General features: G+C 43.5%; 1 protein-coding gene across 7 annotated transcripts in view; it reads right to left on the bottom strand.

Moving 5' to 3' along the window:
• Positions 1 to 391: 391 nt before the first annotated feature.
• The window catches only part of TNRC6B (trinucleotide repeat containing adaptor 6B), a 243249-nt gene continuing 223023 nt past the window's right edge, over positions 392 to 20617 (bottom strand). For all 7 annotated transcript variants that reach the window (XM_077757919.1, XM_077757920.1, XM_077757925.1 and 4 more), the window contains 8 exons: positions 14299 to 14436; positions 12004 to 12180; positions 8763 to 8909; positions 8431 to 8526; positions 5504 to 5731; positions 4971 to 5041; positions 2239 to 2378; positions 392 to 1243 (listed from right to left, as the gene is read on the bottom strand). In XM_077757919.1, the coding sequence (XP_077614045.1) occupies positions 856 to 1243; positions 2239 to 2378; positions 4971 to 5041; positions 5504 to 5731; positions 8431 to 8526; positions 8763 to 8909; positions 12004 to 12180; positions 14299 to 14436 (1385 nt within the window). In that variant the 3' untranslated portion in view covers positions 392 to 855. The remainder of the gene's footprint in view (positions 1244 to 2238; positions 2379 to 4970; positions 5042 to 5503; positions 5732 to 8430; positions 8527 to 8762; positions 8910 to 12003; positions 12181 to 14298; positions 14437 to 20617) is intronic.

Genomic DNA, 20617 nt, shown 5'->3' with positions numbered 1-20617 from the left:
CCTGCTTTAATCATTAAAAAGCACTCTGTTCATCTTAATGCAGCCCAACGGAGTTGCTTTAAGTAAGCAGTGGCTCCCCGTGCTTGTGTGTTCTCATAGTTAAAAAAAAAAAAAAAATAATAATAAAAAATAAAAAGCAGATGGCCGGCCAGCCAGCCTGCAGACTGTTAGCAACGCAGCGTTCGGAGAGACCGGGTCAGGGAGGGGAGGAAGACACGGGCACACGCGCACACAGAGACAGAGAAGGATGCACGCAAATGCACATGAACACACGTGCACACACATACCAGAACGAGCATGCCTGGGCAGTTACATGTGCCAGAACACACTGGTATNGCTCCGTCAAGTCTTCCCCCCCCCACCCCAACAATTCTTTTGAATTCCCCTCCCTCCCAAACGTGGTAGACCTAAGGACGGAAACACACCCAGTGCAAACAAAGTTAAAAAGCTATTTTTTTTCAGTATATATGTTTCTTAGCAACAACTTCCATATAACATGAAAAAAGTGAAAAACTAGAAACTAATTTTTTTAATTTTTTTGTGTTTAAATTTAAATGGTATGTGTACTTGCTTCACATTGTCTTTCTAGGTTGGCGTTCATGATTCAAGTATTTCAAGAGTGATATGTTCTCTTTTTGGATTCATATTCCAAACGAAAAAACTGAAGTTATAAGGGAGGCAACTATGTGCTCAGACAGTCTGTCAATGACCCACCTTTTTTTTTTTTCTCTCTCCGTTTTCTTTTTTCCTTTTAAAAATGTATTTATTGCAAGTTGAAAAAAAAAACGAAAAGGTCAAGTTAGTGCTGCTGCTGTTCCAAAAAAGGTCACGAGGTCAGAGTTGAAAGTTCTAAGTTCAGATTGAATCCGACCCTCCTCCCAGAAGGTCACCAGGTAGTAAGGGAGCAGGGCTGCCCATCCTATGGGGATCTTCCACGGTCGGGACTCCCCACAAGCTAGAAGAATAGTTTGGGGGCCCCCACAACGAAGCGCCAGCAAGATCGGCCCCGCTGCCGCCGCCAGCACTGCTGCTCCACTGCCCGAGCCCTGTGGACCCACCGAAAAGATTCAGAGCAGGTCCGACGGGATCTGACTGGGTCTGGCCGGTCTCCAGCGACTGCCAACCTGCGGCGGGTGCACTTGGGGTTGCTGCAGGTGTAGGGGGCTGAGCTTGTGCCAGAAAGCGGCTGACTTCATCATCGGTGGCAAACTCAGCCAGGATGGTAGTGTTTCCCAACACACACCTAGAACGAAGGGGAGGGAGAGAGCTGTGGATCTGAGGGAAATCCTAAAGCATCTGTAGGGACTGAGGCTTTCGGGTCCCCAAGTCCTCGATGTTCAACGTGTGCGTCTTTGGCCAGCAGCTTCCGCATCCCCTGGAAGCCTTCTAAACTGCAGAGTCACAGGCCCCACCCCAGGCCTACGGGATCAACACCTGCATTTTAACCAGACTGGCTGACTGAGAAATACTGTTCTAAAGCAGTAAGGGGAACTAAATCTCAGGGCCTCCAAAGACTACTAGGGGGTACCATGTATCGATATCCTTTGGGATATGGAATTTGTATGTTGAGAAAACTGTCACCTCTCTTTTCCCTATGGGAGGTAAAAGGTCACATCGCAAAACATCAAGGTGACCCGGCCTCAGGCATCTGGAAGTGCCACCGCTCTGTCCCAGGGCCGGGCTCCCTGTCTGAGAGTCACCACCGCTTGCTGGTTCTGTTTGCAGCTTTCTGCTGGGGCACCTGCAGCCAAAGAGCCAGCTCTTTCCTGGCTCCCAGTTGGACAGCAGTTGGGACTGGGGACAGTCAAAGTGCGAGCCAGTCCCACCTACTTACGACAAAACCCCTGCCTCCCACCAAGCCACAGTGTTTCATCTTCACCAACAAAGACAACAAAGTAAGTGACTAAACTCTACTACAGAAAGTGGTGGCACCCACAATGTTTCACATTCTCCTCAACACTGGCTTTGTTTTACGTATTAAAATGTACTCACTGCTTCAGGACTTCAGAAATTCTTTACTTTTGGAATTCGGATTCTTGGCCTGCACAGATACACAGGGCAATCCACGCTTAGGGAGGCGGAGAAGATGAGTGACCTCAGTACCAAGCAGGCGCTTATGCCACGATGCTGTTTTTGTGCATGGTCTCATGCATCTTTGCCTAACGAAGCAGGTGCCAGAATACTCACGTGTGCATCTTCATGCGTGTTTGTCTCAGTGAGTGTAGGATGGGTACTCACATGTGCAGTGCAGTTTGGGCCTTGGCCGCCTCCTGTTTGGTGCTGTATCGGATCAGGGCGGTGCCCTGGGTTAGGTTCAGATGGAATGTCAGCAGTGGGCCATGCTGCATGCAGATGGTTCTCAACGTTGACCCATCAATCTAAGGAGTAATGACATTCATGAGGCTAAACACTGGAGGCAGAGTGTGAAAAGAAGTCAAGTGGCCTTTCTTGCATATGAGGAGAAGGGCTCTGGTTTGTAAATGAGGACATCTGCACTAAGTTTTGGAGAAAGGAAGGAAGAACTCAAAGCAGGGAAGAGTGCACTGAATAGAGGTCTTAAAGGCAAATTTTAAGTTAATTCAAAGCACTGGGATGAGATCCAAAGTGCCCATATTGCAAATAAAAAAGTTTGTAAAAACACAGCTCAAGACAAATCATACGATTCAACTTGTAGTCTGTTTTTAAGAGATAAACACATGAATATGTGTTGACTTGTCAGAGCCTTTAGAAAGCAGAAATAGGATGGCACCTGAATAGGAACTTAAGACAACACGCCAAGTTCTCAACATCATTACTAACATCATATTTGAACTATTCTCCACTCCCCCAGTTAATAATCTCACAGACAGCTAAAGGAGGACACACACAAGGAAAGCCCTGCTGACCCCCTTGACAGTTTAGTGGTTTTTAAATTTTTTTAAAAACTGTATTTATTTATTTTGAGAGAGAGAGAGAGAAAAAGTGTGAGTGGGAGAGGGAGAGAGAGGGAGAGAGAGAATCCCAAGCAGGCTCCACACTGCCAGTGCAGAGCCCAGTGCGGGACTCGAACCCGCGAACCATGAGATCATGACCTGAGCTGAAGTCGGACGCTTAACTGACTGAGCCCCCCAGGCGCCCCACACGCTGACGAGAATGCTGCTGGCTGACCGAGCTCACAGACAGCACAGCTGTCCTTGGAACCCTGCACTGGCCATCTCAGGGCAAGCCTTTCTGCTGCTTCTCTGTGAACTCTGCCGCCCTCAGCCTCACGTTAGCCAGACTCTCAAGGTGTTCACTGACTCGAGACCGTCTCTCTCACTCAGGACTTGGATGAACAGACACACTTATTCACTCTGATTAATGTACTTGTATTGAGATCTTAACTAGGTTTAGATAGGCTGCTCAGTCCAACACTCGGTTCGTTTATTTGGAAGGGAAACAGATTACTATCGGAACAGCCTTCAAAAATGGTGCTACCGGCAGGGGCAGTGGAAACATTGTGTGGTTTCACCATGGAAACGCTGCAGGATGGAAACGGGTAGCATCACCGCAGTTCTTTACAGAAAATGGAAATCAACTCTATGAGCAGGTTCATGTGGGTCACAAGGGGCCTTTCAGGACAGATGCCCTCTAAACAGATTTTAGGTGATGCAAAGTACATTTGTCCAGGTTCCAAAGATTTGCCCTTATAACCATCTTCTAAGCTGTGGTCGAGATTAGTCTATTCGGTAGTTTTGAGTTTTGAAATTCATCAGTTCTTTCTAATACAAACACAGTTAACTCCTAGATTCCTATTACGTACATACTCACATGTACTTACTATTTTTCACAGGATAAAACAGAAGTGAGCAACCAGCTAGCTCGTCCAAGTTCCTTTCATCACAGTGTAGCCTTTATGGCCTCTCTGTCCTCACCACATAGCCACCACGCTGTGTGACAACTTTAGAATGTTGTCATGTTCTAATGAGGCATATATGCTACACCTGGTTCATAGCTAAAAGAACCACCTGAGGCTTTAGCTGAGTTGATGTGGCGATTAAGAGCCAACCCGGACTCTTTCTCATGTTAACTGTATTTATGAAACTACCTTTCTCCACACGTACCCTAAACACAAACCCTGGACTCACTCCCCACAAACAGCTTCCATGAACAGGCTCACTGGGCAGTAAGTTTAGGAGAAGCTGTATTTCTCCACAGAGGAGCATAATACACATTAGCATATTCAAGAGTCCAAGAAGTCTCACAGTGAAGAAACCTGCTTAATGTTGTTTAATCAAGTACATGCTCCAAACATATTAGGCCGGAGACCTATTAACATCCCATGGGAACACTCTAGAAAATGCTGGCTTACTAAACTGTGCATGAATCCAGTTATGAATTAAATGCTAGACAATTCATTCTGTGTGTCAGATGGAGGGAGGCATAACTGACTCCTTTTAACAAGGTGTTGTAAAGGTTGTGCTGTCAAGTCCAAATGAAGGTCAGGGGCTCAGTTTCAGTGGATTCATTTAATCTCATTTGGGTGTTCAACATAATACTGCTGCAAGTATGTCAGTTATCAAGCAAATGAGGTGACAGAGTGGCTTGGGGCAAAAGAAACCCATCATTGGAAAAACAACCCAGAGGGCATATTCTGAAGAGAGCAAATTAGTAATGCCATCTACAAAGAAGAGAGTAACAGATGGAAAATTGAAAGCACCCATGTGGCATTTAAGCTATGAAACTGACAGATTTCTTCTACTGCAGAGATGGATGGTTAATTATGAAGCATAAAAATGTTTGATACGGAGCCCCACGCCTTGTTGGGCCAACAATCCCCATTCAGGAGTAGGCTTCGAGCCTCGGGTGGGGAGGCCACCCGTGCATGCTGCACCTCTTAGTAGCAAGCAGGAAATTAATGAGCTTTCTTATCTGCCGACATTTCACACCTGAGTTTCCCGTTCTTAATACAGTCAGATCCTGTCTTGAAAATCACGAGGAAGCATGGTTACCTGTGGAGTGAGATTGTGAAGAACCAGCCAGTAACTGGGACGAACTGAACCACCATCACTCCAGGTAGAGGCTGTAAGCAACCAGAAGAAGAAAATTAGGAAGAGCAATAAAAAAAACTCAGAAAGCCGTGACGAGAAAACGTTTTCACACAGGCCCCGCGCATCTTCTTCCCTTTTAAAAACGGTCTTCTCTTTTACAACCTCCCTCTAACTTCTTTCATCCTGTCACTCAATGGCCGGCTTCTCGTCCCCTGGACCTCGTAACCCTGTGCGCTCCCACACCTCACTCGTAAGGCCAGTTTCCTCCTAATGTTCTCACGCGGCTGGTTGTCATTTTCCCTTCATCTGTCCCTTGTGAGTTCTTGGCTACCTCTGCCCTAGACTGAACGGCAATTTTCCACTCAAGAGATACTCTCCTCTGTCAGACAACCGTGATTTCCTCTCTTGTGAAGCCTTCAGCATGTGTCTTTTTTGTGTTAACACAAGTCCCCTGTGTTTGAACCATGATGCTCCTTTAGGCGGGTCCCTCTCACCCGAGGCAAGCCGTGAGTCCTGCTGTGTCCCCCACCCCCTGACCGATCGGGGTGCTGTGCTGCTCCAGGGAGATGATGGTTTGGCGTTGCTCAGACCAGGAGGTGGGCGGGGCAGCGGTGTAGTGTTCCTTGAGGAAATATGGTTTTTCCACATCTTGTTGGAGAGATGAGTGGGGTTGTGTCCTATGGGATCTGGGGACCATGTTGATTTATAATCAGGGAACTTTGCTACGAAGAAGACAAAATTAAGGAAGGAATAAGGTTAGATGGGTCGCTTTTGCCAGTTTGCATAAATTTTGTGTATACATATAAATAATATTCTAAAAATAGTAAGTACACATTTTGAGAGTAGCAATATAAAATAACACTAAATATAAAATTTTCAACGACTATTACTCTGAATCGACAACACGTGAACTAAAGATTTCGTGGTAACTAATTCTCTATTACTTTCTTAGCCAGACATAACCTGAAAGGGAAGATTCATTCAAGGGAGGTTTTCCTAAAACCATTAATCTTACCTTAGAAAAACTATTCTATAAATGCTCACTTGCTGAATGGAAAGAAAGTACATTAGAAACTTCTAATTTTCTGGATCGTGATTAAGCTATCAACATTCATTGAAAAAAATTTTTTTTAATTTTTAAGTAATGTCTGCACCCAACGTGGGGCTCAAACTTACAACTCTGAGATCAAGAGTCACATGTTCTACTGTCTGAGCCAGCCAACATTCAAACAGATTTTGGAAAAAAAAAAAGAAAAGAAAAATCAACAAATATTTGCTAAGGGCTTATTATACTTTAAATCATTGCTCTGGGTAATATAAAGTTATTCTCAAGAACTTCAAATTCACATGAGAAGACAGAAAAGGTGAATAACAGAATTGGTAGCTGCAGGCATTGTCACATATGTTCAATACACTGAGGAGAAGACACCGTCTGGCCATCATCAGAGGCTTTGCAAGACTAGTCTGGAAAAATTTACATAAATGGATGGGCTTAGGTGCTTGGGTGGCTTAGTCGGTTACATGTCCAGCTTTTGATTTCAGCTCAGGTCATGATCTCATGGTTTGTGGGACTGAGCCCCACATCAGACTCTGCTGCTGACAGCGTGGAGCCTGCTTGGGATTCTCTCTCTCCCCCGCCCCCCCTTTCTCTGCCCCTTCCCTGCTCATGCTCTCACTCTCAAAAAGAAACATTAAAAAAAAAAAAAAAAGAAAGAAATGGATGGGCTCAGAGAGGCAGGAGAATATAGACGGATATCCCATTTAAATATCTGTACCAAATATATTTCTCCTTGGTTTTGGCCGAATACCACTGCACAGGGGCAGAGAGGTACAGAAGGCCAGAAAGGTAGGGTGGAGGCTGACGAGGAAGCTACCCAGGGTTCTTGCAGTAGATCTGGCTGCGGAATACATCCCCTGGGAGACACCCTCACCGCTTGGACTCAGGCAGCAAGTGAGAAAAATCTGGAAACTTTGCGACCCACTGATGCTGGAAGCATCATTAAAAAAAAACCAAACACTTAGTTAAGGAGGAAAGACAATGTGGAAGAGGGGCAGAGAAGTACACATTCAGCTTAGACAAGTCTGGGGTGATTCTTGGGTCATCTCTCAGGTGAACGCCCTACTGTAGACAAAAGATAAAATGGTTCAACTAAAGATATGGATGGTTACTGGAATGAGAGGAGTGAAAAATCAGTTTTGACATGTAAAGAAAAAAGCCCCCCAAAGAATAATGTGGGGTAGTGGTTAGAAACAGATTTCTGAGCTGGCTCCTTTACACACGCGCTCAGACCTGAGGCAAATTACACCAGCTCTTTCTTGTCATCGTTGTTGTTGTTTTAAGACAGAGAGAGCATGCACGAGCAGGGTAAGGGGGCAGAGAGAGAATCCCAAGCAGGCTACACACTGTCAGCACAGCCAGACACGGGGCTCAATCCCACAAACTGTGAGATCTCAAAACCAAGAGTCAGACGCTTAACTGACTGAGCCACCCAGGCGTCCTACATCAGTTCTTTGAGACTGAGTGTCTTCATCTACAAGATGGGGAGAAGACCAGGACCTCCTCACAGACTTTGGTGACGGTGGGGGAAGAATTCATGCTGAAGGCTCAGCATGTGGCCTAGTCTGCAGGAACATTCAAATGACAGATTATTGTGACCCTGTTGATATGACACAGAAGTGGAAGGAAAAGGAAGAAAAGACAATCTGTGAGGCCATTCAACAACCATGTCTTAGAAAGTAGCTGAGGATTTGTTTCACTTGCTTTTGCCCGACACAGAACAGAAGCCTTAAGGACTTTGATGGCACGAGGTCTAACTTTTGCAAGACCAAGGTGCCAATTACAAATACTTTCTCTACCAATCTATAAGGCCTCGCGTTGAGTGAATGACTTCAAAGGTTTTATTATATCCATTAAGTTTTCATTCCTTATTGTCTTGGGGAAAAAAAAACAATACAAGGAACTCAACAAATGTTGTTAGTAGAATTAATTAAGGGCCTCTTTTTTTTTTNTTTTTTTTTTTTTTTTTTTTTTTTTAAAGAAAAGCAAGCTAGAATTGGTTGCTCAGGAATAACATGCTGGACTTCCTTGCTTTTCCTCATGGCCCAGGATTCCTTTGGCAGACTGGTTAAAGAAAAGCACTTATGGCACAAAGATTTGACCTCCTCCCTCTCGATGCTCACAAGCTCCCTGCAATGATGTCACCATCTGCCTTGTCCTAAAGCCACATGTCTCATCCAGTCTCTGTGACTAGAGGCTCCCTGAGAACGTGGCCAGTACAAGAAGCGTGCTTGCATTTATGCTGCCCTCGCTATTCAACTTCTGCCGGAGTGTTCCGTAAGAAATAACTGCCCATTTCCTTTGTAAAAGGGAACCTGATGGCAAAGTGCTAGCCAAAGGGAAACAAACAGGTCATACTTGTACCTGAAGTGCTATGAACGTTGGTAAAGGAGTTGTCAGAGGCACTGTAGGGCCAGGCACCAGGTGAAGGCAGCGAGGTGTTGAGGGAAGAATTAGACCCTTTGGGTGACACAGGAGGAACAAGATGGAAGACAGGTATCAGTATAGCCAGTGCAACCTTAGGTATTTGACTCAACCTTCCATGGAAGATTAAAATACATCTTAAAAAAACCCTGAAAAGCTATACATTTTTATGTTTTCTGGTTAAATTACTAGATTAGCAGGTACAAATGAAGGCACAGATTGACAAATATGAAATGTTCTGAACGAACACCAAGGATGCCTCACTCATTTACCTGTGGTGTTATCCCGCAGAAGTTGGTGGTCAGTATCTACAATGGGAGATGTGGCTGTACCCCCCAGCACACTTCCTGGGGTGACATAGGGGTCAGATTCAGGGTCAATGTTTTGGATACCTTTCCATGGCACTCCTGGTTGGAATTCTGAAACAAGGAGAAGCAATATTAGAGGTAGGAGGTTATTTAAAAAAAAAAAAAAAAGAATCAAGTTAGTTTAAAAAAAAAATTTTTTTTTTTTTTAACATTTATTTATTTTGAGACAGAGAGACAGTGTGTGAGCAGGGGAGAGGCAGACAGAGAAAACGAAGTAGGCTCCAGGCTGAGCCAACAGCAGAGAGCATGACATGGGGCTCGAACCCACAAGTGAGATCATGACCTGAGCCGAAGTTGGACACTCAACCGACAGAGCCATCCAGGTGCCCCTCAAGTTAGTTTTTGAAACAAGAAATAGATCTGTGGAAGGCAGACTACTGAAGCTATTTTATCACAAACATTTATCATAAAATTAAAAATCACAATCTTAGCCTGAACATATACTGTGCCAGCAGCACCTCTGTGTTATCAAGCTTGCTGACTTTCTCGGTGTCTCTGCGTCTGTGAGCCGGAGCCCATCAGTACCTGGCCCGGTCGCTGCTCTTCCTGCTTCCAGGGCAGTTTGGGCCCAAGAGCAGTGAGGCCAGGAGTAAGTAATCTGGTGCTCAAGAGAACTGTCCAGACATCCAGGACACAAACTGGGAGAAAATCTGCATTGGAAATAAGTGACTTCTCCCATTTATCCCACTGGAAATGGGCTCAGATGAACAAAAGAAAATAGAATACAAATGACTATGACTTTGTGGAACATCCAGGGAGAAAGAGCAGGAATAATGTGGCTTATCGTGAGAAAGCTCTAAATATGTATAATTATTTTTATTACATATTTAAATGTTTACTTATTTTTGAGAGAGAGAGGGAGAGAGGAGCAAGCAAAGCATGAGCGGGGCTCCAGGCTCTGAGCTGTCAGCATGGAGCCCGATGCAGGGCTTGAACTCATGAACTGAGAGATCATGACCTGAGCTGAAGTTGAATGCTTAACCGACTGAGCCACCCAGGCGCCCCTATAATTTTTTTAATTGGTTAATTTAAATCATATTTAAAGTTATGTGATGGGATTAACAAACTTGTTTTCCCAATCATGATGGAGAGCAATACAGTGTAATACACAAACAGTATGCATTACATGAGCCTTCTTCGGTGGAATGAAACTGCACATATTCATATCACAAATATTCTAGTACAGGAAGAGGTTTAGAAAGACATATACCAATTTTTAATTTTTGACTTACTAAATTAAATTTTTCTCTACAATGAAAATAGATTACTTAAAAAGAGAAGGGAAAACGTGACAAAATAGTCTCATTGTATTACTACTGCATATCTGGAACCTAACTGAAGATAAATACTTGCTTAATGAATAAATGAGTCGATTGAATGGACATTTCAGAAGAACCCACGTTACAAGGCATCCTGTGCATGGATGAATCCCAAGTCTGGCTCCAGCACCACCTTCTCTGATCCCAGTTTCCACTCCTCTGACTCCTTTCAGCTTATCTGTATCTGTACAGTATTCTTNAAAAAAAATTTTTTTTTTTTTTAACATTTATTTATTTTGAGACAGAGAGACAGTGTGTGAGCAGGGGAGAGGCAGACAGAGAAAACGAAGTAGGCTCCAGGCTGAGCCAACAGCAGAGAGCATGACATGGGGCTCGAACCCACAAGTGAGATCATGACCTGAGCCGAAGTTGGACACTCAACCGACAGAGCCATCCAGGTGCCCCTCAAGTTAGTTTTTGAAACAAGAAATAGATCTGTGGAAGGCAGACTACTGAAGCTATTTTATCACAAACATTTATCATAAAATTAAAAATCACAATCTTAGCCTGAACATATACTGTGCCAGCAGCACCTCTGTGTTATCAAGCTTGCTGACTTTCTCGGTGTCTCTGCGTCTGTGAGCCGGAGCCCATCAGTACCTGGCCCGGTCGCTGCTCTTCCTGCTTCCAGGGCAGTTTGGGCCCAAGAGCAGTGAGGCCAGGAGTAAGTAATCTGGTGCTCAAGAGAACTGTCCAGACATCCAGGACACAAACTGGGAGAAAATCTGCATTGGAAATAAGTGACTTCTCCCATTTATCCCACTGGAAATGGGCTCAGATGAACAAAAGAAAATAGAATACAAATGACTATGACTTTGTGGAACATCCAGGGAGAAAGAGCAGGAATAATGTGGCTTATCGTGAGAAAGCTCTAAATATGTATAATTATTTTTATTACATATTTAAATGTTTACTTATTTTTGAGAGAGAGAGGGAGAGAGGAGCAAGCAAAGCATGAGCGGGGCTCCAGGCTCTGAGCTGTCAGCATGGAGCCCGATGCAGGGCTTGAACTCATGAACTGAGAGATCATGACCTGAGCTGAAGTTGAATGCTTAACCGACTGAGCCACCCAGGCACCCCTATAATTTTTGTAATTGGTTAATTTAAATCATATTTAAAGTTATGTGATGGGATTAACAAACTTGTTTTCCCAATCATGATGGAGAGCAATACAGTGTAATACACAAACAGTATGCATTACATGAGCCTTCTTCGGTGGAATGAAACTGCACATATTCATATCACAAATATTCTAGTACAGGAAGAGGTTTAGAAAGACATATACCAATTTTTAATTTTTGACTTACTAAATTAAATTTTTCTCTACAATGAAAATAGATTACTTAAAAAGAGAAGGGAAAACGTGACAAAATAGTCTCATTGTATTACTACTGCATATCTGGAACCTAACTGAAGATAAATACTTGCTTAATGAATAAATGAGTCGATTGAATGGACATTTCAGAAGAACCCACGTTACAAGGCATCCTGTGCATGGATGAATCCCAAGTCTGGCTCCAGCACCACCTTCTCTGATCCCAGTTTCCACTCCTCTGACTCCTTTCAGCTTATCTGTATCTGTACAGTATTCTTCACAGTTCCTTGCCCTGTAGGTGATCAGTGTCCACACCTCACCTTCCCGACTGAACTTTAAGGAGCAGAGACCCCACTCTCCCACGGCATAGCACATACCTTGCTTTTATCAGACAATTAATTCGAACGAAAAAACAAAGTGCCTGAGGAACTGGCAAAAGCAATCTGTTCAAAACCTGAAATTAAGAATTAGAGACAAATGATACACAGAAAAAGCATTTTGTGCACCGTACCTGGAGGCCAACTGGCATTGCTGGATTTACTTCCGATTTTATTTGTTGGTGGAGATTTGGCAGGTAACCAGCTATCACCAGCAGGACCCGTATGGCCACCCAGTGTGTCACTCGGGATGATATCAAACTGGTTGTACGGGGACCCTCCTCGAGTCTTACCAGGGGCCACGATAGCGCCTGAGGAGAGAGAGGAAACTGATTCACACCCAGCAAAAACAGTATTCTGACTATGCAGTTATAAAAAAGTTCTGGAACAAGAGGTCGCGCTGGAGAGCCAGCATATAGTTCATACGTAGGATGGCTAGGAACGATTCATTTCACCTCTCTGAGCTTCTCGGGTTCTCATTAAGGCCCACTCATTCTTCAATTTTCCTTTCAGTTTTAAAATTCCATGGTCTTGAAATTAATGACAATCTGACCGACTACAAATCATACCATTATCCCCAGTTTCTATACTGATGACTCAAGAATAATAGGGAAAACACCACACCATCTGCAGTGCCCAAGAAGTGTTTTCACTATACTTTCCCGACACCATCCACCCAAGTTCTTCGGTGCTGATCCGACCTCGGTTAGCTGGAAGAAACCGTGTAAATAGAGGGAGTCCACTGCAGAGAAAAGCTTCCGCCATCGCTCTGAATTCCAAAGCAATGAGATGGAATTCCCACCTAGGGTCTCTGCCAGCACAAGATCAGCAGGGAGCCCTGCAGCTCAGAGACCACGGCCCCACACATGAAGGACAGTCGATCCTTTGTAACTGCTTTTTTGAGAGCTTTTCAGCAGTTCTGTCTGTGCCCTTTTTATGCATTTTATATGCTATGAGGCAGGAAAAAAAACCTTAAAAGCTTCAAATTCCCTTAACCTAACAAAAAATGGGCTTCACTTTAAATAAAGTTCTTGGCCACCCTATTTATTTCTCAAATGAATCTCACATGCTTTTCAAATGAAATTCACATTGTGTCACTTGATCTACCCTTAGGATGCTGTTTATAAACAGATAAAATTATTTCCAGGATGATGTATTAACATATTGTGTAAATACTGATTAAAGCAATCTGCCTGGTCTGGCCCAATAAGAGTATTATCAAAACCACCTTCCAAGCTCAGCAAAGAAATCATTTGCTTTTTTGGAGCCACTGACAGAAATCTGACTCAAGGGCACATTACAGTGAATCGCAGAAAATGAAGAGCTTGATTACCTTGGGGATTGCTACGGAAATGGGGAAAACATTATCTAGAAGCTCTGAAAAGGCAAGTGGATACTTTAGCTTCAAGATACCCTTTTACATAGCACTTGTATTTATTATCATACATGTCTTTGGGGACAAAGGGACCTGATGAATCATCAGCCTAAGGAAGCAGGGTTAAGTCCCAAAAGCTACAGATGCTGGGCTTGAATTATTCAGTCCAGAAACAGATTTTATAGTTTCAGTAAATCATTCTTGATTTCATGGCATGAAATAAATGATAATGCTTAGGGATAGCAAGGGAAAGCTCCATGGGGCCCTTTTACCACCTCTGGGGTAGACACATTAAAGAGTGGTTTACAAAGGAACCCTGGAAGTTTTCACACTGATGGGGCTGAGGCTTGCCTGGGGACGGCAGCAAGTCCAGCCTAACACCTGTTTATTCTTGGCTCTCAAGGCTACAGTGAGTCCAGGTAAATTACTGTCAAATGAAATAAACATTGAATGAAACAAAGGCCTAAGACCTTTTATCCATTTTACAGGGAAATGGAGAAGTATTTACAGAGAACGACAAGGATGAAAGGGCCCACAATTCACAACCAAAGCCCACGATGCTCTTAACTGCTATCTTGCAGACACAGTAATTCAGAGAGAACAAGAAAGCTTTGTGGAAAGTTCAAATTTCATGTACTCTTCTATTAGCCATCTTTTGGGGATTAAAGGGTCCACAAAACCAACACGATATATATTTGTTATGATTTCTCATACTTCAAAAAAACGGGTTCTGTTCTCTCAGCCAATATATTAGAGTACTATATTAGGGTACCCATGTTTTATCCACGGGTACTGAAGTTCACTGCTACTACTCTTAATCCAAGTACAGTTGGGAAATTTTGCTCCCCTCAATTACAACTGGCATTTTAAGTTTTGTATAATTTGAAATATATACAACCCCAATGTTCCTGTCATAGGTGATCACAGGATTTGGGGGGGGTGGATCAAGAGACTACGAAAAAGCTAAAGATTTGTGCTTTAAAATAATTGTATATGTCACAAGGCCTCTGAGGGCTGAACACCTCTTAACTCATAATGCTGTGCTTGCTCTTACCATTTTTGTGCATATTGGCTTCCTGTGTGGCCACAGAGGGCAGTCCCTCCATCATGGAGGTCCACTGTTTAAAGCGAGACTCTGTTCCAGCCTCCTTCCCACCAACCATGCCATAGTCCATGCCGCCAGAGCTGAAGCCTAAAACACAGAATCACGTTTTTACATTTTTCTATAAATTTCTAGTATCAGTAATCAAGAGATTTGAGGTAGAACCCATGAAGAGCTTCCTTTGTCATTTAAAGACGAATCCACAAGTTTCTACACTGAGAAACAAATTTTTGGGGCATCTGGGTGGCTCAGTGGGTTGAGATTCGGACTTGCCTCAGCTCATGATTTCACAGTTTATAGGTTCAAGCCCCACATCAGGCTTTGCACCAAAAGCACAGAGCCTGCTTCAGATTCTCTGTCTCCCCATCTCTCTCTGTCCCCCTCCTAAAACAAACATTTAAAAAAAAATTGAAAAAAAAAAAACCAAACAAACAGATTTCAAAATGCTCATCATGACTCTTGCTTACTAAAAAAAAAAAACAAAAAAAACAAAAAAAACCCAAAATAAAAGGCAAAAAAAGCAAGAACTCTTTGTTAAGGTATGAAAATGTGTATGAATGAAATCTAATTAAGGCCATGTCAGTGTACCTGTGTCTTTACTTACTCATTCAGCTAAAACTTGTGCCAGACAGCTTCGTTAACTCAGTAATATCTCCACACATCAAACTAACATGGTAACAATAGTCATGAGGTGTGGTGAGGGTGTCTGGGGGAGGAAAGGCTTTTACAGAAGGGACATTTGATTTAAGACCGTTGGCAGGTATATAAGCCAAGGATACCAAGTACAAAGCTTTGATGGATGACAATCAGGTGACATTTAGGGAATGGTGAGGAGCTCGGTGTGACTCGGGTGCTCAGTGGAGGAAATGGGGCATAGTGGCAGGAGGTGGGGGCAAAGAAATGAGGAGTTGTGTTGTGTAGGGTCTTTATGTATCAGGCTGAGGATTCTGGGCCTTTTTTCTCCAAATCAGGAGATAAAGAAGTTTTTTAACAAGTGAGAGAAAAAGAGAACTAAGTTTGTACCTTAGAAAAAGAACTGGCCGTGGAAGAATGAGATACATGGAGGTCAAGGCAGAATCTAAGAGATCACTTTGAAAGAAATCTTTATGCAGTGACGAAGACTCCACAGCTCACAGAGGCAATGACAGGGGCGCCTGGGTGGCTCAGTCAGTTAAGCGTCTGACTTCAGCTCAGGTCATGATCTCGCGGTCTTTGAATTTGAGCCCTGCATCGGGCTCTGGGCTGACAGCTCAGAGCCTGGAGCCTGCTTCCGATTCTGTGTCTCCCTCTCTCTGCTTTCCCCTGCTCACACCTCTGTTTCTCTCTCTCTTTCTTTCAAAAATAAATAAAGATTACAAAAAAAAAAAAAAAAAAAGGCAATGATGGAGAGGTTCTGAGTTTACTTTGCCAGGAGCTCCACATAAGCCTTGGGTGTCACACTGCTGCTGGGAGTGTCGGTGGGCAATGTCACCTGCACAGGACTGGACAGGTGAGGTCCAGTCTGAGATGCTTGCTGATAGGGTCTCATGGGTACCCCCCATCCACTGTGGGTCAGAATGTACTTAACATAAAATAAAGCACTGAAATAAATGAAACAGAAGTGGGGAAGAACAATGCATAACCACAGTAAAAATGAGGATGGACCACGGGTAGTGGAGAAGGGCCATCCCATGTAAAAAGTTCATCTACTCTTAGTCAAGAAGATGTGTCACTCTGGCCGGCCAGACTCCACACTATACCCACTTGGCTGTGACCACCTGGTGATGCCTCAGTGGCCCTGGGGTTCCACGCATCCAAATCCCATGAGGGCCCAGGTCATGTGTTCTCCCTGTGCTTCTCTGAGTTGTCAGAGATAGCTTTAAAAAGGCATAATAAATCAAGTTCAAATCATTCCTTTTTTTTTTTTAATTTTTTTAAATGTTTTATTTATTTCTGAGAGAGAGACACAGAGAGCGTGAGCAGGGGAGGGACAGAGAGAGAGGGAGACACAGAATCTGAAACAGGCTCCAGGCTGAGCTAGCTGTCAGCACAGAGCCCAACATGGGGCTTGAACCCACGAACTGTGAGGCCATGACCTGAGCCGAAGTCAGAGACTTAACTGACTGAGCCACCCAGGCACCCCAAGTTCAAATCACTCCTAACACCTTAACCTATGTTCAAAATGTTGCTATTAATATAAAGAACACTATTCCTTCACATTGCTTGTAAGTGACTTTACTAGTCCATGTGATTATGTGGAGGGTGTGGGGCAGGGAGCAGAAATTCCTGGAATAAACTGGAGATGTTTCAAATTAAATGATTTTTTTTTTAACTTTTTTTTTTTTGAAAGACAGCATGAGCAGGGAAGGGGCAGAGAGAGAGGGAGACACAGGATCTGAAACAGGATCCAGGCTCTGAGCTGTCAGCACAGAGCCCGATGTGGGTATCAAACCCACCGACCGTGAGATCATGGCCTGAGCTGAAGTCGGGCACTTAACCGACTGAGCCACCCAGGCGCCCCTCAAATTAAATGATTTTTTTAAAAGAAGAGTTTAAGGCATTTTCTTTTTTTCCCATGTAGCTGGAATGAAATGAGACTGGAGGAACACGGGTTTCTCTGACAGAAGCTTTAATGGCCTAAGCGGGTTGTGTTTGGGGGAAGTAACACCTCTGCCTTTGACAGAGAAAACCGGCCCAGGGTGCTTGGGGTTTCAGGCTATGCAAAAGCTTCGTTCTAATCATGGAGGAAGAGCTTTTGAAGGTAACCCAGGATTCTGGTGAAGATCAGAAAGAAGAGCATGAGGATTAATTAGAAGATAAAGAACTATTCCTTCCATATTCTTTTTCTTTAAAGTTGCTCTGGGGCGCCTGGGTGGCTCAGATGGTTGAGCATCCGACTTCAGCTCAGGTCATGATCTCACGGTCGGTGGGTTCAAGGCCCCCATCAGGCTCTGTGCCGACAGCTCAGAGCCTGGGATCCTGCTTCAGATCCCGTGTCTCCCTCTCTCTCTCTGCCCCTTCTCTGCTCATGCCTTCCGTATTCTTTTTCTTTAAAGTTGCTCTGGGGAGCCTGGGTGGCTCAGATGGTTGAACGTCCGACTTCGGCTCAGGTCATTATCTCATGGTTGGTGGGTTGGAGCCCCGCATCGGGCTCTGTGCTGACAGCTCAGAGTCTGGAGCCTGTCTTTGGGTTCTGTCTCTCCCTCTTTCTCTGTCCCTTCCCTGTTTAAACTGTCTCTCTAAAAAAATAAATAAAATATTAAAAAAAAAGTTGCTCTGAAATTTCTTTAGAACTCACAATGAATTAACCCTAACTTCAGCTGCTTAGAGTCCTTTTGTGACACACAAAGCATAGAAAATTAGTAAGAGTTTTACATCTTAGGAGAGGGGACAGTTTGAGCAGTTCCATCTGACCCTCAAGTCAAGTGGGCACCTTCCTCATTAAAACCTTGGGGATCACACATCCCTAAAACATGGTAGCATCACAACTGAATCACAGAGTTTGGTAAGGAAACACAGACGGGTGTGAAGAGAACAGGAGATAAAACTGCCTTCAAAGGTTCTTTCTCCAACCCTAAAACCAGGAGAGGAAGAATCAATGTAAGGTTGTACGTAATTCTGGGTCTTCTTTCCATGTCCTGTAGCAACTGGCATGGCTCGTAACCTCTACGGTATCTGCAAGCCCAGACTTCTTTGTACTTGTTATTTAACCAAAATCAAACTTCCTCAGTCCACCGAGTGGCCTCCGTGTAATTCTCCAGCTCACCACCAGAGCCTGAACTCAAATCAAATAATCCTTTAATTCAGTTCCATGCACACATACAGAACGCCTCATTTGTGGCAAGCTTTGGGAAGAGCGAAATAAGACATGCCCCTTACTCTCCCAAGGATTTATCTCCCCAGTACATCAACCTTTTCACCTATCTTAACTCCTACAAATCCAATCCTTGGCCTACCTTATCTGTCTCTGGAAGAATTACTTTCTTTGCCACACACTCTAATTCATGGTCTATATTCGTCATTACCACATGGCTCAGTGTCGCCTTCTTGAGGAAACTCTCTCAGGGTAACTTCTCCTTATGCAATCAGTCCTTCACGGTCTTTGTCCAAATTAGTTCTTTTCTGCTACTCCTTTTTTATTATAGATTAGAAAACAAACCAATGCTTTTATAATAATTAAAATAAAAATACACTATAAAAGTATGTACCCACAGTTGCTCACTTAACACATTCTCTCTTTTTAAGGTTTATTTTTGAGAGAGAGAGAGAGAGAGAGAGAGCGAGCGAGTGAGCGCACACGTGCAGGGGAAGGGCAGAGAGGGAAACAAAAACAAAGAATCTAAAGGAGGCTCCTTGCTGTTAGTGAGGAGCCTGAGGTGGGGCTCGAACTCACGAATGGTGAGTCCGTGACCTGAGCTGATGTCAGATGCTCTACTGACTGACTGAGCCATCGAGGTGCCCCACTTTTAATTATTCTTGCTCCTTGTTAGCCTACAGGTGTCTTTTTTAGTTCAATACTCAGCCATAGGCAAATTGAAATATTACTCATTTCATTACATCTTTGTTATCTAATTTTTGAAAAAAAATTTAACTCTTCTGTATGCTTTAAATATATTTTCATCAAAATCTTATAGCTAGAGATTAAGTTTATTCAAATCAGGCAGCCAAAACTAACTTACTTTCAGTCCCAAAATGTATTTTTCAATTCAAATAAATGTCATAATATGAATTAAGGAAAAATTTTTAAAGTTTATTTATATATTTTGAGAGAGTGAGAACACATGTGTGAGCTGGGGAAAGGAAGGGAGAGAGAGGAAGAGAGAATCCCAAGCATTTGGGGCTCGGTCCCACAAACCATGAGATCATGACCTGAGCTAAAATCAAGATCCGGATGCTCAACTGACTGAACAAACCACTCAGGCGCCCTCAAATTAAGGAAATTAAAAAAAAAAAATTAATGTTTTTTAAAAATTTATTTCTGAGAGAGAGAGACAGCACGAGCAGGGGAGGGTCAGAGAGAGAGGGAGACACAGAATCTGAAGCAGGCTCCAGGCTCTGAGCTGTCAGCACAGAGCCTGACACAGGGCTCGAACCCACGAACTGTGAGATCATGACCTGAGCCAAAGTCGGACGCTTAACTGACTGAGCCACCCAGGAGCTCCCTTACTTTGGATTCTAATGCACAGTTAAATTTATAAGCTGCTTTGAAACACCAGTATGATAAAAAAACATGACATTTCTTCAGCAAATGTATGTATGTATGTATACTGAATTCTGATCCTACAGCCGTCAGGAAGTTATGCCTCCAGCACAATAAACACAAATAACACCATTAAGCTAATAAGACATCATGATATTAATTTTCTATATATTTAAATAAATGAGAATGTATGCTGCTACAAACTAAAAGATTCTCAGCTAACATGTAATTTTACCACCCTCCCCAATAATTTTACTTTTAATAAAAGGCAGAAAATATCCAAGATGTTGTAAGAACTGTCACCAGGCAAGTACATCATGAGGTTAGGTTTTTAACAACTAACTGATTAATGAATACCCAGCCTAAAGGAAAGCCTATAAAAGGTTTATTCACAGGCTTTACCTGATAAATTGTGAAAAACATGTATTTAAGAGAGTCCGTGTCATTAACCTATGGTAATGTAGGTAACGTCAAGCTGTTCAGAGGTACTTTTCTTCCCACTTAAGACATGCTCCAGGGAGCAAACGCCGAGAAGAGCTGTGTGCATTTAAACACATGGAAAAGCTGCCTGGGGCTTCCAGATGTTCACTCTGCTTTGTACCCCATGGGATCTACTTTGAGAACCTCTCACTCTTTGACAAAAGGGGACAGAAGAAGCAAAGTTGCCCTGCTTTATGGTCATACATGGTGTCTAAATTCACAACCCGACACATACCAAATACCCAGGTTCTTATGTCAGGTTTCAACCTTAACAGAAAACAAGATTAAGTAGGTGAAGACTGGAAACAGAGTTAAGGACACCTTCATTAGTCATTATGGGAGGCTTCCCCCTTGTGTGGCACCCTGGACTTCTACAACCCAGATGGGCATGCCTTAGTAAGATAGGAGACGGAGGAGAGTTCTGTCTTCCCTCATGTCCAGTGGTTCGAGGATTATTTTTATCTATTTAAAAAAAAGTTTTTGGGGCGCCTGGGTGGCTTAGTCGGTTAAGCGTCCGACTTTCGCTTGGGTCATGATCTCGCGGTTCGTGGGTTCGAGCCCCGCGTCGGGCTCTGTGCTGACTGCCAGCTCAGAGCCTGGAGCCTGTTTCAG

The sequence above is a fragment of the Crocuta crocuta genome, unplaced genomic scaffold (genome assembly GCF_008692635.1).
Source record: "Crocuta crocuta isolate KB4526 unplaced genomic scaffold, BGI_CrCroc_1.0 scaffold143, whole genome shotgun sequence".
Lineage (NCBI taxonomy): Eukaryota > Metazoa > Chordata > Mammalia > Carnivora > Hyaenidae > Crocuta > Crocuta crocuta.
The sequence above is the reverse complement of the archived record's forward strand: the minus strand, read 5'-3'. Positions and strand labels throughout refer to the sequence as shown.